Source organism: Perognathus longimembris, chromosome 1 (assembly GCF_023159225.1).
Source record: "Perognathus longimembris pacificus isolate PPM17 chromosome 1, ASM2315922v1, whole genome shotgun sequence".
Taxonomy (NCBI): Eukaryota; Metazoa; Chordata; class Mammalia; order Rodentia; family Heteromyidae; genus Perognathus; species Perognathus longimembris.
The window spans coordinates 39,994,468-40,014,705 of NC_063161.1; the positions used below are offsets into that span (position 1 = coordinate 39,994,468).

The following is a 20,238-nucleotide window of genomic DNA, read 5'->3' on the forward strand; positions in this document are numbered from 1 at the left end:
CAGGCCCTGAGTCCAAGGCCCAGGACTGGCCAAAAAAAAAAAAAAAAAACACAAAAAAAAAGTGGCTGGATGTGTGGCTCAACTGAGATAGCACTTGCCTAACAAGTGAAAGGCCCTGAATTCACACCTCAGCACTGCTGAAACAAACAAAAGCATCTTATCTTTCAATGGTGGTAAATTTTAAATGTTGGTGACCAAGTTGTTTGAAAATATCTCATGTTACTTATGGTTTATATAAATGATTAGATTAACAAAACTGGAAACAACGAATGCCTCTAATCATTTCTCATAACCAAGAAAATAAAGGAATCTGGGGGCTGGGAATATGGCTTAGCCTACAATGCATGAAGCCCTTGGTTCGATTCCTCAGCACCACATAAACAGAAAAAGCTGGAAACAGTGCTGTTGCTCAAGTGGTAGAGTGCTAGCCTTGAGCAATAACAAGCCAGGGACAGTGCTCAGGCCCTGAGTTCAAGCATCAAAGCTAATAAAACAGACATTTAACTAAGTGAATATTAATATAGATAAATAAAGGAACGTGGCTATGAAGAAATTGGATCTTGAAATTCTAGTTTTGATTCTTCATATCCTGTCAAACTAAAGCAAATACAAGTTCTAATGTTTTATTCTCATGACCCCAAGTATGTATAACAGCACGTATTGCTTTCATTTGAACTGTCCCATACACATCCAAAACGTTAAAATAGAATTAGCCTTTTTTTTTTTTTTTTTTTTGGCAGTGCTGGGGTTTGACCTCAAGATCTTGTACTTGTGAAACAAGAGCAGTATCAGTTGAGCCATAGCCACCAACAGTCCTATTTTTTCCCCTTTGGTTCCTTTTCATATAGTCTCACACCTTTTTTTTTTTATAGCAACATGTATTTTAATGAATTGAGAAATAAACCGTATGTTTTAGATCGTTTCATATGGCTCCTGTTCTTCCTTAGAAAACTGTTGTTTAAAGGTCAAAATTTAAGCCTTTCTTCTGTCTTCCCAAAAAGGAAATCTCTGAGGATATTGCATTATTTTAACTAAGTAAGCATATCTTCTTAGTTTCAACATTAATCTTGGGAAGGCTGTTTTCCAGTCTCCTCTAGGCAAGGCTTCCTGGGGCTGGGCATATGGCTCCTTCCCTTCCTCCAGCTGGGAGATCAGAGCTGGCTTGCAAACGGGTATCCCTACAGAAGCCACCATGCTGTAGTTCTCCAGCATCACGTCCTTGTACAGGACCTTCTGGGCAGGGGTCAGGATGGCCCATTCCTCCTTGGTGAAGCACATGGCCACGTCCTCAAAAGTCACTGGCACCTGCAATCTGGCTGTCGATATCTCTGCCATATTTTAGTCCTGTCTTGGGAAAATGTAAAAATTCCTGGAGCTGAGTAAACGAATTTCTTGAGACTACCGGAGGAGCCCAGCAGCCTCAGTGGCTTCTCTGGACAGAGGGCGTGACAGGCACCCTGCGTGCTCTCACGAAGGCAACAGGTGGCCGTTAGTCTCACACTTTTGCCTGGAGCCAGCCTCAGACTCTTTGGTTCCTTTTCATATAGTCTCACACTTTTGCCTGGGGCCAGCCTCAGACTATGATCCTCGTAGCTATGCTTCCTTCACAGCTATGATTATAGAGGCATACCCTACACCCAGCTTGTGGGTTCGGATAGGGTGTCTTACCAACTTTATTTTTTGCTGAGGCTGGCCTTGAATTATGATCCTCCCAATCTCTACTTCACAAGTGGCTGAGATTAGAGGTGTATTCCACAACACCTGGCTCAAAAGAAAAGCTTTCAAGAACATGGGTCAAACCCAATTAAAAACATAGCAAAGATTATATGAGATGATAAGAAAAGAGCATAAACCACAAATCTTACCCGTTTGAGATGAATTGTTTTAAGTGTCACGGCACACTCAGATAAAGCCTGTGAAAAAAACAAGAAATTTAATATGGTTAATTTTTGGTTACTAATGAAACTTTTTGTTTCCCTGGCCACAGCAGGAAAAACATGTACTCTGAAGTAAATGTTTCCTTAGAAACAAAGAAGGAACAGAGGACAAGATGGTAGATAATACACATGGGGAATAAGTGAGTTGGATAGAAAAAGAAAAAACAAATCTGCAACTAAATGTAGTAAGCTATAATTTAAAAACTTAGCCTTTACTGGTTTGTGGAAAATTGAGAAACTGAGGGCTGAGAACTAAGGAGATTTGACAATTAGTAAGCTAAGACTCTGGGAAGCAATCACATAAAGAGCACCTGATGCTTTTTTTTTTCTTTTCTTTTCTCTTTTGCCAGTCCTGGGCTTGAACTCAGGGCCTGGGAACTGTCCCTGAGCTTCTTCTGCTCAAGGCTAGCACTCTACCACTTGAGCCAAAGCGCCACTTCTGGCTTTTTCTGTTTAGTGGTACTGAGGAATCAAACCCAGGGCTTCATGCATGTAAGGCAAGCTCTACTACTAAGCCTATTCCCAGCTACCTGACTTTTTTTTTTTTTTTTTGCCAGTCCTGGCACTTGAACTCAGGGCCTGAGCACTGTCCCTGGCTTCTTTTTGCTCAAGGCTAGCACTCTACCACTTGAGCCACAGAGCCCCTTCTGACTACATATATATATATATATATATGGTTAATATATTATATAATACATCATATATTTAATATATAATAATTATATTATGTGATATATAAATATATAGTTATATATTATATAATATATATATATGGTACTGAGGCTTTTATATATGTGGTACTGAGGAATCACACTCAGGGCTTCATGTATACAAGGCAAGCATTTTATCACTAGGCCATATTCACAGCCCCTACCTGATGCTCTTAATAGGAGGGAGAAGTAGTAAAAAGTAGGAAGGTCTGGGGATGTAGACCATGGTACTAACATATGCAGGGTTCCTTGACTTGATCCCAACACAAGGAGTCATTAAAATAATCTTAATTAAATCACTCAATTAAAAAAATTGAAACAATAATCTGGCATTAAGGAAGAAATTGTTAATAAACATAATCTATAAAAGGCAAATAAAGATAGTAGGAGTTTACCAATACTGTTTGTGCATCTGCCAGGTCAAAGGTTTGTTTTAAAGGTGCCAGGAAACACGCAGGGACAATGTGCTTATAAACAAAGTCGGCAAATCCCACCGGTCCATCTTTACCTCCTGTCAAGAGAATTCAAATTTTCATGATGTATAAAAGCATGTCAATTCAACAAAAGAGAAAACTCTGAGTACTACTTCCCACCTATATTGGAACTAAATCTTACAAAACAGTTGAAGGAATGAAAGTTTCAAACAAACAAACAAACATTATCAGGCTGTGTGGGGGTTGTAGCTCAGTGGCAGAATGCACGATTAACATGTTTGATTCCTAGCATCAAAAGGAAAAAAAAATTACCCCAGAGTTCCACCAGTTTTGAGAGAATGATAAAACATGTTTTCTGTGCAATTGGATCCGGATAGTCAACTGCTCCTTGAATAATGGTACACAGCACTTGTTCTACACTTTCTGCACCTGAAGAGAAAAAAACTAGTATAATTGCAAACCACACACACACAAACCTGAAAAGGCAACCAGAAACTCTCACTTCATATATAGTCACAAGTCATAAGGTATTTGAAGTTAATTTAAAAAAAAAAACTTCGTCTTTATTAACTGGGCATCTAAATTTTAACCACTTAATAGTCAATATTCTCTCGATATCATGCCCTGTGTATTTCTTATGTAACAATTTTCTACAATGATCTATACAGTCTCGCCTATTTTTATCTTTATACACACACACACATACACACACACACACGCACAAAAAGCTCTGAGCTTTTTCACTCAAGGCTTGTGTTCTATCATTTGGTCCACAGCTCTACCTCAGGCTTTTTTACTGGTTAGTTGGTGATAACAATCTCACACACTTTACTGCCTGGGCTGGCTTCAAAATTGCCATCCTCAGATCTTAGCCTCCCAGGTCGTTAGGATTACACATGAGCCACTGGCTCTTATCTGTTTTTAATTTTGAGATGGCAATTTGACCCCTAGAGTATTGTTAAAGAATAATAGTAGTATAATATATGTATTTATATATATATATAATATAGATACAATACATAATAAAGAGTACTATTTAAAGAGGAGCTGAACAAAAATTCATTTTAAGGTACTTAACATGAAAATAATTTATTTCTGTGGTAAAAATAAACTGTTCTTAGAGGCCAACATACAAATACTTCATATGTTTCATGTCTACCTCCACTCACCCTGCTCATGTGCATGTTACTACTGTGGCAAGAACTTAAACAGACAAAACAGACTTAGCAGGCATTCCCACCTTGATTTGCTATAACCTCACTCATTCCACTGCCAGTGACTGTCTGCAGGAAGGCAAAGTAACTCCTCCGCAACATCTGCTTCTCTAAAGCTGCTGACTGGTCATTCTCTTCTGCTGGTCGGCGCAGCACTTCAAAAATTGCATGAAGCAGGGGCATAAACATCTGTTGTAAAAATGGGGATACTTGTATCTGAAAGTAAGAAACATAAGAAAAAAATTAAGAAAATAAGAAACTATTATTACAAATGAGTATGAAAATTAATGAGAAGCTTATAAAAATTTTTATGTAAAAATTTTTTGAGGAGAATATTTATGTAATTCAGTTAGTAAATGTCAATTTGCAGACAAACTCTATAGGAGAGGAATCCGAACAACTACCCTGAACAACTAAAGTAATGTTTATCAAAACACTGGAAGTTGAAACATGTTTTGGGAGGTAGACACAGTAATGGAGAGAAGAAGGGTGAGCAAATGTACATTATGTAAAAAAATAAACTTTGTAATTTGAAGGTAGAAGGGAGGAAAATGGGAGATAGGTGACAGTGACCAAGAAACATAACCTGCTTATGGAATGATAATCCCTTTGTACAATTACTTAGTAACATTAATAATATAAAATATTTCTGAGGGGCTGGCAATGTGGCTTAGTGGTAGAGTGCTTGCCTAGCATGCATGAAGCCCTGGGTTCAATTCTTCAGCACCACATAAACAGAAAAAGCCAGAAGTGGTGCAGTGGCTCAAGAGGTAGAGTTGCTAGCCTTGAGCAAAATGAAGGCAGGGACAAGGGTCAAGCTCTAAGTCCCAAGGTCCAAAACTGGCAAAAAAAAAAAAAAAAGTATATATATTTATACAGATAAGTATACAAATATATTTATATATTAGGTATATAAATATATCTATATAAATATATAAAATATATTTTTTAAAGTTACATGCTATATATGCTATATAACATATAGTGAGTAAATGCATCAAGATCATTAAGTTCTACCCACAGTTTAAGATTCAGGTTAAAACTATAGATGCTCATAATAAAAGACTACCATGGAGTATTTTCTAATTTAAATCAGGAAGAAATGAATTCTATTACTAAATTTGAGCCTTTGGACAAATTCATTAACCTCTCTGTATGTTTTCTCATATAAAATTTTTACCCCCAGTGCTTGTTATGAGGATTAAATTAGAATGTGCAAATAAAGTTTAGAACAGATGTTAAATTTATAATCTTTATTCTTTTACTTCCTATCTCCCTCCCCTCCTCCTGTGCCAGTTCCTAGACTTGAACTCAAGGCCTCAAGCTTACTCAGCTTGCTTGTTTGCTCATGGCTGGTGCTTTACCAATTGAGCCACAACTCCAGACCTCTTTGGGGGAAGTTAATTGGGTCTCAGGAACTTTTGCCTGGGGTGACTTCAAATTGGAATCCTTCAATCTCAGCCTGAGTATCTAGGATTGCAGATGTGAGCCCACGGGCATCCAGCAATGCTGGCCTTTTTTTTTTTTTGCCAGTCCTGGGCCTTGAACTCAGAGCCTGAGCACTGTTCCTGGCTTCTTTTTGCTCAAGGCTAGCACTCTACCACTTGAGCCACAGTGCTACTTCTGCTTTTCCCATATATGTGGTGCTGAGGAATCAAACCCAGGGCTTCATGTATACGAGGCAAGCACTCTACCACCAGGCCATATTCCCAGCTCAATGCTGACCATTTTTCATTAGTAAGCTTAAACCTGGATTAAATGTCTCTGTACATAAAACTGACTATAGTACACTGAGGTGTTTTTCACTCCCTACTTGTACTTCCTTATGTCACTAAGGATGAAAGAAAGGTGCACACCACCATGCCTAGCTATTAGTTAAGACAGGAGTGTTGAGAACTTCTTTTTGCCTTGAATCATTATCTTCCAACCTCTCAAAGTAGCTAGGATTATCAGCTTGAGCTTTTTTTAGTTTTTTTTTTCTGCTATAGTGAGTAAACAGTGAGGTTTTATTACAAAATCTAGTAAGCCTGACTTATGTATCAGATTGTATATATTGGAGTTGACAGAAATTTGTGATCCATGTCCTCAAATAACTCATTGAAAAATCCAAAACACGCCAGTAGATAAATACAATCAGGCTTTCAGCCAAGATAGGAGTATTAAGTCAGAAGAGTCTCAGGTTTGTGGTACCTTAAATTTGGCTGTAATCTGGTTGATAAGAGGAATGAATTCCTGGAGGTCTTTTGCTTCACAATCTTTGAGCATGTGTTCTGAGGCAGATGGGATGAATGGAAGAACTTCTTCTTCTAGGCAAATAATCATTCGATGAAGGAAAGTTCGAACTCCACTTCTGAGAATGTCCTTTTGTAAAGGACAACTGAGGGCTGGCAAAAATGTCTGTAAACAGTCCAGATAAACTTCGGAACAGCCACATTGTTTCACAGTCTGCTTGTTGCTGAATGCTTTGCTGGTTCGGCTATATCAACCAAAACCCACAGGACCAGTTTTAGTTTTACTCTAAAAGTTTATGAATTTTTCAAAAGCAGCAAATCACTGAAATGAAAATACTAAGAAGCCAATTCCTTATATTCCACATAACAATTTCCTACATCTTCAGCTAATATGGTTATGTATCAACTATTGCTTCCAGATATTGCTTCCACAACAAAATGCTCAAAGCAAATTAAACCAATGAGATGTAATATAATCCCTCTAATATTTGTATTTAAATGCTTTACTAACATTTTGATAAAGTATACAAAAAAATTGGTAACCTTTTGTTTATAGTAGACAAACTACCCATTTCAACTTAGAAAACAGTTTTCAGAATCAAGTTCCTTATATAACTTGCCTAAGATCTGGATCTTGCTCTAAGTTAGTCTATAGAATTTTTTTTGTGTGTGTGTATATAACTTCTAAGTAACTATCACTATAACTTTCACTTTGTTCTGTTAATAAAAAGTATATGAAGGGCTAGAGTGGCTCAAGTGGTAGACCATCTGCCTAGCAAATAAAAAGTATGAGCACAAAGTTGGCTGCTTGAGTGGTCATCAGAAACAATGCAGCATGCTGCTCAAGAGACGTTTCAGGACTTTCTCCTTAAGGTACCAAGACTAACCCAAGGGCTAGTGTTGAATTAGCTTCAAGCAGAACAAATTTGAAGCCCTGAGTATAAAACCCAGTATCACATACAAAAAGACAATCTAGGACCTCTCATGTATCATTGGCATATGGACATTTCAGCTAACATCCTTAAACACACAATTGAATTATACTAAAGAAAACAGAGAAGTCTTAGATAAGACATCAAGGGGAAAAAAATGCAGAGTGGTTTGTAATTTATTCCTTAGCTAAATCTGACTAACTCATGGATTTATAAGAGAAAGGTTTAGGCCATTCTCTGAACAATTTAGCTTTGAAAACCATTATGCATATACCCTAAAAGATCTAAGTTCTGCTTATATATAGACATGTTTTACAATCTTATTTGAAAGCACGCCCACCTGGCAAATCCAACAGCATGGTTGAGACAGTCTGCTAGAGATGCCTGCCTTTCTTCATCTTGTGCCAGCATCAATTTTTCTAACAGAATTTTAAACTTCTCCATTAGAGGAGTCAACAGATTCCTCATTAATGCTTGCTTTCTTTCTGCAGGGTATTCACTATTAACAATCAGCACCCCAGCTGTCTCATAAATAAACAGCTGATCATCACTGCTCAATAAGGACTGGTAGCCATTTTCCTAGAATGAAACATCATCAGTTATTTTTTTTCCAGTTTCTTTCATTTAATCAGAATAAGCAGAAGAAGAGGGAAAGGCAATACTTTCTTATCCTAGTAACCCATATATCAGTTCTTTACAAAAACTAATTTTCTCCCCAAACCATAATACAGACTTATAATGGAAGGTAAAAAGGTGTGTGCTTAGAATGCAGAAGGGCCTTGGTTCTATTTGCTGCACAAAAAAATAAAACAAGGGGCTGGGAATGTGGCCTAGTGGTAAAGTGCTCGCCTTGTATACATTGTCCTGGGTTCGATTCCTCAGCACCACATATATAGAAAAAAAACAACAACGCTGGAAGTGGCTCTGTGGCTCAAGAGGTAGAGTGCTAGCCTTGAGCAAAAAGAAGCCAGGGAACAGTGCTCAGACCCTGAGTCTATGCCCCAGGACTGGCAACAAAAACAAAAAAAAAAAACCAAAAAAAATAAATAAGTAAAACAAGACAAATTCCCACACAACACATATACACTCACATATATGCACCACCAGTTAGCTTAAAACATTTTGAAAATAACACTGCAAAAGAAATATATGTATCTGATTCATGCACAAGCAAACATTCCCTGTATCGGTCAATTTTTGTTAACAGATTTTGCTAATTTTTACATTTATGCCTACAGAGAGGCAAGGGAAGTAAAAAACAAACAAACATAGGACTCTCTTGTTCAAAGACTAACAAATTACAGAAACACCTAGTCTGAAAACTTATAAATTATATGGTAGTTTTATTATAAAAGCAGCACCCATCCATTGAAAAAGTAATATCCTTTGAAAGAAATTTCACATTTAAATGTTATTGAAGAACTGAGGACCAGTGGCTCTCAGTTCAAAGCCAGCTGGGTTAGGAAGTTTGTTAAAACTCCATCTCCAAACTAGCCAGTAAAAGCAAGGCTGTAGACATGGCTCACATCGCAGAACACCATTCTAGCAAGCTCTAGGCCCTCAATCAAACCCTCATATTGAAGGGCAAGGATTTATTATATACATGCTACAACTTATCTCTGTTCTAAGAGAAAACAAACATAAAACAGCTTTATAATTACAGGATACTCTAGGGTTGGATATTCATAGCCCTACTAAATGGTCATTATTCAAGAAACAAAATTTGAATTGGCTTTTAATATAGCAAAAGCAGATTACAGATAAACAAAATCCTGGATTATGTGTACCATATGAAAAACATGGGAATTTTCCATTTGTAATATAATACAATTTTTTGAAAGCCTAAGTTTCACAGATCAGGTAAGTGTGAACTGCCAAGGAAAACTGGCAGTAACCGGACACCAATAGTCATGACTTCCACTAAAAGAACCAATGTTGCTGGGCACCAGTGGCTCACACCTGTAATCCTTGCTAGTTAGGAGGCTGAGATCTGAGGATTGTGGTTCAAAGCCAGCCTGGTTCAAATTCCATGAGACTCTTATCTCCAATAAACAACTCAGAAAAAGCTGGAAGCAGTGCTGTGGCTCAAGTGGTAAGAGCACTAGCCTTAAGCATAGAGACACTGAGGGACAGAGCCCAGACCCTGAGTTCAAACTCCAGGACTGGCCAAAATAAATAAATGAATGAATGAATGAATGAATAAATAAATAAATAAATAAATAACTCAAGGTAAATCTAATAAAACTGATGCCAATGGCATTTAGTATCTTACCCTAAGCATGCAGATACATGGGGAAACATTAATGGAAGGAATAATACTATCATAGAACTAAACAGAGAATTCAGAGACTAATGTTTTTTTCTTCTTTATAAACTACTTCACAAAGATTTAGCAGGATAGAGAAAGTAGACCATACTCCACACACCACCCAATTTATTTAGTCATTTCTTGATTCCTTTCCAACATCTTTTATCATATCAAAATAGTTTTAGTAGATAGAATGAAAAAAAACAACAACTTTGTATCCAAACGTCTCCCTACCCCCAAATGGAAAAAAGAAAAAGGGAAGAAAGCCCATGAAGGCAAAGGCTAACGGCATATATAAGTGACCTCAATGGCATTTAGGGAAGATACTGAAAAAGACAGATACTTACAGGTGGAGAAAGGGCTAACAAATCTTGTATTCTATTCAAAATATCTTCAATGAAAGGATTCATTTGTTTACTAAAGGTGAAAGGGAAAAATCACAAATCAATAATAATGCTCAAAAATGTCTAAAATAGCAAATTCCTGTTAGAACTGAAGAAAAGTTCAAATTCTAGGATAGTAGCTAGTAATTGTTTTAAATTGGCCTCTATCTGCTGTACAATCTTTTTTTTTTTTTGGCCAGTCCTGGGCCTTGGACTCAGGGCCTGAGCACTGTCCCTGGAGCTTCTTTTTGCTCAAGGCTAGCACTCTGCCACTTGAGCCACAGTGCCACTTCTGGCCATTTTCTGTATATGTGGTGCTGGGGAATTGAACCCAGGGCCTCATGTATACGAGGCAAGCACTCTTGCCACTAGGCCATATCCCCAGCCCTGCTCTACAATCTTATAGCCCTTATAAGTACCAGAAAATGGTATTAGTAAAGAAAACTACAAAACAGACTAGGTGACAAAGCACGTGCCAAACAAATAATATGAAAAGAAACCACAAGTTACTGCTGAATAAAGCACCTGCCTATGGAGCAGAAAAAAGTCATAAAAAACAAAACTGGTCTTAGTACAAAAAGCACATCTTAGAACAGAAAGAACCAAATTACCCCTAGGCTTTTAAAAAACAATTTATGTATCTATTTTATAGCTATAAAAAAGAACTATGCATAATAACTTCAGTTTTATACTTACTTAAGAGATTTGACAAATCTAGAAAACAGGTAAGCAGTTCTGCTTCGTACTTTAGCACTAGAATGTCGCAGGCCCCTGTGATCTAAGAAAGCCATCTAAAGGAACAAACACAGTTTCATTATTTCTACTCTTAGTCAATGCTTTCTATTATCTGGCTGTATTTTTGTTAACATCCAATTTTACTTAGTAGGGTACTCAATAGCAGAGAGCAAGAATACACAGTAATTTTATACTACAGACAAACAGGCTCTTGAGGACTTGTTTTAGATAATAAACATTTGACTCTGAGAAAAATCATAGAGGAAAGAAAACTAAAATCCTATCTGGTCATTAGCTAAAATATACAGAAAGTAAAAATCCAGGGTAAAGTATATACTTACTAGCACATATGGAATGTGTTGAGGTTCAACTGTGAAAAACTTTTCATATCTAACAACTGTTTCAAAGAACTCTAATGTCACAGATGTATGCTGATAGGAACTGACTCCTGATGTTACCAACTAGAATGGGCAAAAAACAAAAAGAAGCCTATTCTTATTTATTGCAGTATCAAAAGCCCCAGTATAACATAAAGCAAGCTCTAGCAGTTAAGGAACTCCCCTTAGCTTATAATGTAAGCAAAATTATGTTCAAAATAATCTTCAGTATACTTACAGTTCGCATCATATCCTGCAAAGCACTAGCTTTTGAAACATCACCTGAGAAGTGAGCACCATGAGATACTGGAAGAGCTTCTGCCAACATATACAGCAATCTTATTGCTACTTCAACTTCCATAAACCGTGTAGTCTGCCAGTTCCTACCAAGGTAAAACGTGTCAGGAAGATATAAACATAATTTTTTTATACAACTAGTAATGCACAAGAGAATATAACACACCATCAAAACCCTCTTTAATGATTAAAAAGCCATACTACTCATTAATTTCTCATATAATTCATATCATAAAAGGAGAAAGATCAAAATAAATTAAAGAGATAAAAGAAGTATTTTCCAGAGGTATACGTAAATAATGGATTAGTATGTCAGATGAACCATTTATTTTAGATCATTACTGGGGATCAAAGGAAAATGAGTGTGTGTTACAAAAACAAAACTTACTGCAGTGTAGAACTAAAAACTCTGCGAACAGAAGCCAACAGTAACTCTGGTGACACTTGAGCAAGTCTGTCCAACAATAACTTCAGTTGTTTTCTATATTCTACGAACATGGCTTCATCTTCACCCTAAAACGTAAGTTAAAGTCATCCTTTACAAATTTTAAGACCTTTAGCTTAGAGTAGTGGCACTGGAAGGCTAAAGCTACCTTCAGTTGAAGGTAGAGAATGAGTGAAAAGCAGCCTTGACTTTACCTAAAAATACCAGAATAAACAAATATAAGCTTTCTTGTTTTGTAAATTTCAGATCTTATGGGGATGGCAATGTGGCTTAGTGGGGGAATGCTTGCCTAGCATGCATGCAGCCTTGGGTTCAATTTCTCAGAAAAAGCTGGAAGAGAAGTGATGGTTCGTTGGTAGAGTGCCAGCCTTGAGCAAAAGAAGCTCAGAGACAGTACCCAGGTCCTGAGTTCAAGCCCCAGGAATGGCAAAAAAACAAAACAAAAAAACCCCAAATCTTCCTATATTGTTTTTTGGTTTGTATTTATAAGTCTCTTTTTATTGTTCATCTCTGTTTATATAGGAAAATATCTATGCTTAGTACCTTTTGCCTTCCTTTTCCAAGTACTTCTTTTTCACACAGCCCTAGCCCTCAAAGCCTAGTGTTCGAAACAGCAGGAGGATGTGGAAGGCTGACAGTGTGAAGCCAGAGTGAGATCACAATGACTTTTACCATTTTTATTTGCCTTTCACTTCAAAGTGTGGCAATAATATTGTATGACTAGAGATATGAAGTATTAGAATCCCAGTACATCCTAAGTTCAGTGTTCATCTTCATCACCATTATCCTATTATAGAATAAAGGTTCTGAATTCTTGAAGTGAGAAACAATATACTTTAGCATACATCTAAATAGCAAGTGCCATGACTAAAATTTTAGGAAGCACCTGCCAGCCAGCCCTTTTGCCTGATGAGAAAAGCTGACCTCACAACTCTGGAAAAGATTTTTTTTTTTTGCCAGTCCTTGGGCTTGAACTCGGGGTCTGACAACTGTCCCTGGATTCTTTTTACTCTACCATTTGCGCCACAGCACTACTTCAAGTTTTTTCTGTATATGTGGTGCTGAGGAATTGAATGAACCCAGGACTTCATGTATGCTAGGCAGGCACTCTACCACTGGGCCACATTCCAAGCCCTGGAAAAGACTTTTAACTTTTTGGCCAATGCTCTACCATTCATTACAGATTAATGATTACAGAGCACATGATTGAGCCTCAAGTCACCAATCCTATTAAATATGAAGTTAGTTATAATTATGAATAATACAGTCACTATTTTACTAAGTTCAATGCCATAAAGTACTTTTGTCTTTGTGGTCCTGGGGATTGAACTTTTCTCTTTGTGAATCTTGTGCACAGAACACAAGCAGACTACTAAGTTAAAGTCCTAGCCCTACAAAGTTATATATGTATGTATGTATGTATGTATGTATGTATTGCTTGCTTGATTGCTTGAACTTAAAGCCTATGCCTAGCTACAAAGCTACAAAATGTTTTTTGAAAGGGTTGTTAACGTGTGTGCTAGTGGCTCACACCTATTATCCTAGCTACTCAGGAGATATAGACCTGTAGGATCTCAGTTCAAAGTCAGCCTTGACAGAAAAGACCTTAAGGCCATATTAACCAGCAAAATGCCAGACTAAAGGCCGGGAGCAAATGGCAGAATGCCAGTCATGAACAAGAAATATGAGTAAGAACAAGTGGCACTGTGTTCAAGCCCTGGTTCCAGCAACAAACAAAATAAAACAACGAAAGTCAAAGATTGGGGCTGGGAATGTGGCTTAGCAGTAGAGTGCTTGCTTGCCGAGCATGCATGAAGGCCTGAGTTCAATTCCTTAGCACCACAAAGAGAAAAGGCTGGAAGTGGCACTGTGGCTCAAGAGGTAGTGTGCTAGCCTTGAGCAAAAAGAAGCCAGGGACAGTGCTCAGGCCCTGAGTCCAAGCCCCAGGACTGGCAAAACAACAATAACAACAACAACAAAAAAAAGTCAAGGATTAAGAGGCTTCTGTAATTTTAACCAAGACATAAACTAGCATAAACCAGACTATTTATCAACTGATTTTTCAAAGGCTATTTTTTTATTTTAAAGGGTTCCAAATGATAAAAAGGTGAAATATTACCTTGACATAAGGAAGTAATTAAAATAAAAATGAATTTCTTTTTGAAGCAAAAATTCTTACCTCATTTTCAAAGTTATATTCTTCATCATAAGTCAATTTTTTCATAACTGCCAACATGATTGCCTAAAATTAAGAATAAAATAGCTTTTGTTAACCAGTTTCCTTTCATCTGAATTAGCTACAATTCAAGGTAGATTCTTGACAAAGAATCTCTCATTGGTTAAAAAAATAAAAAACAACAACAAAGAAGCCAATTACCTCTACATTAGTTTTTTGCTGATCCGAGAGCACTGTAAGCTGTTGAGATAACCAAGAAGTTATAAGCAAATTGTCCATATTGCCTAAAGTCTCTTAAAAGTATGCATTTAGACGAGTATTTTATTTATAGAAATAGCTTTATGTGTGACAATGGTAGGCTGCTAACCTAATAAACACAAGGGCCCGGGGTTCAAACTCCAGTAACACACACAAAAAAAAATAAAGCTAAAGATCTTTTACAAAGAAACAACTTCAAGTTTACTTGATTCAGATAAACCAATGCAAACAGAAATGTCCTAAGTAAGTTTTAAAATCATACATGCTGTAATATAGAGACTAATACTCCCCATATTGTATATAATTGTTAAAAATAACTAAGGGATAGCTTATAAGAAATGATGTATATGAAGTTAAAACAAGATGCAGCAAAATTTCCACCATATTACGAGTAAATACTGGTTTAAATGAGAAGATAACCTGACTATAACTCAAAAACTTATCAGTCCAGTGAATTTTAGAAGTCACTTTTGTTTTCTGGCTAATTTTTTTTTTTTGGTAACAAAAAAACATACAAAGAGGGTAGTATACTAGTACCCAACAGGAAATATCTTTGGTTCTATTACAACTATTGTGTTTACTTATTTTCAATTTTCTTGTGTTTTCAAATTCTCCATGGCTCCTTCCTATTAACTACTGGACTAAAAGATTTTAAAAAATGACTTACCTGTTTCAAAATATGAAGATAATCATAACAAAACCCAATAATGTTAGAGGAAATGTCATCATCCTCATGAATTAGTAGCTGTAACATGAGTGCCACTTTTGTTTCAATAGCTTGCAGTGCCTCTTGAGCATTTTTCATATCTCCATTCTTAATTAGTTTAGTCCAGCTAACTATCAATGACTGTCCCATTCCATTTACCAGCTTAGAAAATCTAGCCAGGAAGTCCACATCTTCTTCCTATGAGAAATCAAGAAGGAACCAAATTTAGAACAACCTCTCCCAAGCACAAGAGGGAAAATAAACTTTAGCATGAATTAAATACCACTTGCAGGATTCAGGCTAAAACTGACATTAGACATTTGGTGTAATTCTACCATTGCAACCAAGGAAACTTCAGCATCCACTATTATTGTCTACCAGTATTGTAAAAATAATTACTTTTAAGGATATAAGCAGACATTACCAGATATATAAAAGCTTAAAAGTTGTTGTGCAGCCCTCTCCTCCCTAATCCCTTAAATTTAGTAAACACAGTTCTGTTAAGTTAATGCTACTTTAACAGTCTTTTCTGTTATGACTTAATTTAGGCCTCAACTATCCTGATGACACAATACTGCTATTATAATGACCTGCCCTGAGTCATCAATGTGTAAAATAGAACTTAAAATTATGACATTATTTTCATTTATCTTTAAGCTGTCTCCTACAGAGGGTCTACCTTGACTAGTACAGTTGTTTTATTTTGTTTTTTTTTTTAAATCCAGGATGATACAATACAATTAGTAGAAAGGTAAGCAAATGCATTAGTCTGAGAAAAACGAAAACATTAAAGTCATATTACTGCTTTGTATCAGCAATACAAAGATGTCGTAGAAATTACATTTGTCACAGACAGAAAATTTTAAATGCCTTCATGGGATAGGAATATACCTTAGTGGTATAATATTTGTTTAATGTGTATGAGGCCTTGGGTTTCATTCCTAGCACCCTTCAAACAACAGCAACAACAAAAATGCCTCCAATTTATCTAAGTGGTTGCCAATTCACTATACTTAGAACCTGCTCTAAGAGTTAACTTTACAGTTCAAATGGGTTAAAATTCAATCAAACTGTTTAAAATGCACTTTGTAAATGGTATAGTCCCTTGTAACTCAATGTATAGTCTCCAGTAGTTTAACAAACAAAGTTAGTAAGAAATGCACAAAAGTGCACACCACCCAGACCTTTAGGTTTATGGACTGGGATAATGTAATGTACAAAGTAAGTGCTACAAAGAATACTGCGGTCTATACTTTTAAGAGTAGTCTCTAATAGTAGAAACAAGAAAAAGCAATTGCTACATTTTGTCCTCATTTGTTCTAACAATTTTCAGTGCTATAGATTCATTTACCTGGTCAATGCTGAAAAACCCAGCAGTCTGTAATACTTGACATAAGGATTCTACTAGTTTCATCTTATCAACAGGGTCCATTCCTTTATTTACAATTTCAAATAAACAGTCACAAGCTTCTTCCCGTAGAACTTCTACTGACATATGACCTAGCAGCATATTTATAAACCTGGTAATGAGAAAATAAAATTATTTTAACATTTTCAAATTCTTGAGTTTTAGGTATTCTATTTTATAAACTTACATTGAAAAATTATAAGCATACTTACCTATCATTGGCTATAAGGGATAAGTCTATCCAAGAGACATAAGCCCCAACTACTTCAAGGCACTGACATGTCACTTCTGGATTAGTATACTGATAATTTTGTAAAATTTGGTACCATGATTCCACCAGATTTGGAATGCACTGTTCTCTCATGGTATCTTTTATTAGAGTATTCCTACGAGCCTCCTAAAAAATAAAATATGAAATACAAAGTAGGTTATAAAATAATGTTTGACATCAGAATATGGCTGCATACTGTTATTTCCTCTCCACTGACCTTCCAGATTTGTTAACACATTCTCTGCCATCCTTTCCTATTTATCAGTTCTAGAAACATATCCTGTGATTCTTTGTATTTCCTCTTTCCGTTTATTCTCCCATGCCAGACTTAATGTCTTATTAAGTACAAACTATAAATAAGCACTGCTTAAAAAGCTTAAGCATCTGATATTATTTTTCAATACTAAGTGATTCTTACCTGAGAAAAGGCAGTTCAGTGCCTTTTGTAGCTATATTTGTTACAATGATTTTTTTTTTTGTTTTTTGCCAGTCCTGGAGCTTGAACTCAGGGCCTCAGCACTGTCCCTGGCTTCTTTTTGCTCAAGGCTAGCACTCTACCACTTGAGCCACAGTGCTACTTCCAGCTTTTCCTATTATGTGGTACTGAGGAATCGAACCCAGGGCTTCATGGATACGAAGCAAGCACTCTATCATTAGGCCATATTCCCAGCCCTACAATGATCTTAAGTTATTGTATACATTTAAAACGATATCTACTCTAGTACTATTTTAAGAATAAGGCTGAATTGAGTGTGTAGCTTAGCAGTAGAGAGATTGCCTAGCATATATATGAGGCCCTGGATTCAATTCCCAGGTCCAAATTAAAGGGGGTGGGTGGGGAGTGAAGGGAAGATGTGTACAGAAGTTACATAGGTTAAGGAAGAAATAAGAAAAGGGTGATTTAGAAGTGTGATTATATATTGCCAGTACTAACAATTCATAATCAATGTTTTTTCCTTGCTCAGACTGTAAGCAAGTGTTAAGTGCAGATGATATTTCTTAAGGAATACGAGAAAACAACTTTTTTTTTTACTGGTAAGCTACTCAGTTAAAAAAAAAATCATAACAAAATCTAATGTTGGAAGCACAAGTGATTCATGCCTATGATCCTACCTGCACAGGAAACTAAGACCTGAAAGGATTACAGCCCAAGATAGCCCTGCCAGAAAAGTTTATGAAACTGATCTCCAAAATAACCAGCAAAAAGCTGGGCTGGAGGCAGAGTACAAGTTGTAGGGCATCACCTAAGCTAGCAGAAAAGCTATACAAGGGTAAGACCCTGAGTTGAAACCCTAGTGCTGGCAAAATAAAGCAACAATAACAACATTCTAATAACTCCTGGTTTTTCATTTTGTTTGTTTGGTGGTATTATCTCAGGGCCTAAGCAGGTTTTTTTTTTTTGTTTTTTTTAACCACTGAGCTCAGCCTCTAACTCTGATTTTTGCTTATTATTTTAGAGGCAGGGTCTTGCTTCCTTCCTAGACCTTCCTGAGTACCATTTATCAATGGCATACTTCTAGTAGTTTGTGTAACATTTGAGTGCAACTGCATCTTTCTCTTCAATGGGAAGGAGTGGCATGACTTTTTTTCTGACAGGCATGCCTTAATCTGCAGTCCCAACAATCTCAGCCTCCCAAGTTGCTAAGATTAGAAATGTGAGCCATTGGTGCCCAGCTAAAGAATCTAACGTAGTAACTCAATTTCAACCTGTATTTGGAAAGGAAAATCAAATTCATAATCTTGGGCATATTTGTAATTATTACTAAATTTTTGTTTATAGGAAAGTAGGTGTTTGAGAATAGTATCTGGGAGGGGGAAGGGTCAACAGAGAGGGTGAGGATTTAATATGGCTTTAGTAGTTTATATCAATGTATGAAAATAGAAAAAAAGTGAGGATAAGGGAGAGAGCTGGAGGAGATGAGTTTGATCAGGGTACATTGCATATATGTGTGAATATGTCATAATGAAGATACCAACTTGCACAACTAATATGTACTAACAGACTCATTAAAAAATACTTAAAAGGAAAATAAAAGCCCATTTCTTTTTTCTATGATGGGTTCCTTTCCTTCTGCAAAATCTTCATTAAAAATGAGAAATTAATGGAAGTCACTTGCCTCTGATGTATGAACCACATCACGATCCACCAACTCTGAATCAATAGCCATGAGGATTCGGAGATACAGATCTACTCCTCTTGGATTTAGGTCCACTACTGAGAGAATGTCAAAAAAAAACTTGGGCCATTTAGTGAGATATTCTGTAACAAAAAGCAAGGCGAAGACTTGGGCTGCTTTATTTCGTATAAAGGTCTTCTCTGGTTGATGATTCAGCATCTGACAAACAAAAAGACCACTATTACATTAAATTGAAATTGAAAAGTTTAAACAGCATTTGTTTCCCACTTATCACTAGTAGGTAAAGCCTCACTAAACTTCCACATTGTCCAGATTAACAGAGCAACAAAACTTTATCAAATTTTATTCAAGTATTTAAGTGACTGGCCAGAGAACAAACACAATTTTCAACGGCTACCTCTCATTCTTTTTTGTATAGCCCTAAGCATTGAACCCGCAGCCTACGTACACTAACAAGTGCTCTACCACTGGGCGACTTCCCTAACTCTTGCTTTTTTCTGAGATAGAATGCAACTATATAGCCCAGGGTGGTCTCAAATTCATGATCCCCCATGCCTAAATCATTCTTACACTTTATGTACAGGTTATAAAAATGATATAATTTCTTCCAAGAAGAAAAAAATCTTCAGTTTTCTTCTATCTACTTGCTTTTTAAGGAAAACAAAACAAAACAAAACAAAATTACCTGCACAAATGCTTTAAATGTTAAGGTTAGCTTCCATTAACAAAAAAGAATATTAGTAAAGAACTCTATTGACCCTTTAAATAACATGACGTATCGTACCTGAGCTTGAAGCCAAGATATGAGAGTCTCTCTAATTAGCTGTTGCTGAGCAGTGGTTAGTTCTGAATATCTGTTCATAATAGAGAAAGAATAGTGGCTATTATTTGGTGTCTGGTTTTGAAAATAAGTCCCATAAATTTGAGAGGAAGTAATTACCTTAAGTTTCCTAAAACAAATTAGTAAAGCCTATCAATAGGGCTTTAAAGAATATGCAAGGATGAGAGCAGCAGATAAGGTACCACTGTCAATTTTTGATTGGCGTCTTATCAAAAAAAAAAAAAGACAACCATGTAATTTTTCAAACAGAATATACCCCATTTCAGAAGGGTCTGATCCACAGAATGAATCAGTAGACAATTCTTTGTTTTTACTTAATTATATGCAGGCATTCTGAACACAAGAGCTATTGCTCCATTCTGTCAAGCTGTCCTGTAAAAATAGGACTACCATTGCTACTCATCAGGCTTTTTCAGACAAGATGGAAATGTAGGGTT

At 36.4% G+C, this 20,238-nt stretch overlaps 1 protein-coding gene across 2 annotated transcripts in view; it reads right to left on the reverse strand.

The window, feature by feature from the left end:
• Positions 1-20,238, reverse strand: part of Xpot (exportin for tRNA) — a 41,579-nt gene that overhangs the window by 10,733 nt on the left and 10,608 nt on the right. For both annotated transcript variants that reach the window (XM_048360306.1, XM_048360299.1), the window contains exons 5-22: positions 19,745-19,814; positions 18,940-19,158; positions 16,764-16,948; positions 16,495-16,663; positions 15,105-15,341; positions 14,381-14,419; positions 14,183-14,245; positions 11,947-12,071; positions 11,500-11,644; positions 11,226-11,345; positions 10,846-10,940; positions 10,114-10,183; positions 7,799-8,037; positions 6,486-6,771; positions 4,322-4,511; positions 3,394-3,510; positions 3,043-3,158; positions 1,866-1,913 (exon numbers count right to left, since the gene is read on the reverse strand). In XM_048360306.1, coding sequence (XP_048216263.1) covers positions 1,866-1,913; positions 3,043-3,158; positions 3,394-3,510; positions 4,322-4,511; positions 6,486-6,771; positions 7,799-8,037; positions 10,114-10,183; positions 10,846-10,940; positions 11,226-11,345; positions 11,500-11,644; positions 11,947-12,071; positions 14,183-14,245; positions 14,381-14,419; positions 15,105-15,341; positions 16,495-16,663; positions 16,764-16,948; positions 18,940-19,158; positions 19,745-19,814 — 2,533 coding nt within the window. The remainder of the gene's footprint in view (positions 1-1,865; positions 1,914-3,042; positions 3,159-3,393; positions 3,511-4,321; positions 4,512-6,485; positions 6,772-7,798; positions 8,038-10,113; positions 10,184-10,845; positions 10,941-11,225; positions 11,346-11,499; positions 11,645-11,946; positions 12,072-14,182; positions 14,246-14,380; positions 14,420-15,104; positions 15,342-16,494; positions 16,664-16,763; positions 16,949-18,939; positions 19,159-19,744; positions 19,815-20,238) is intronic.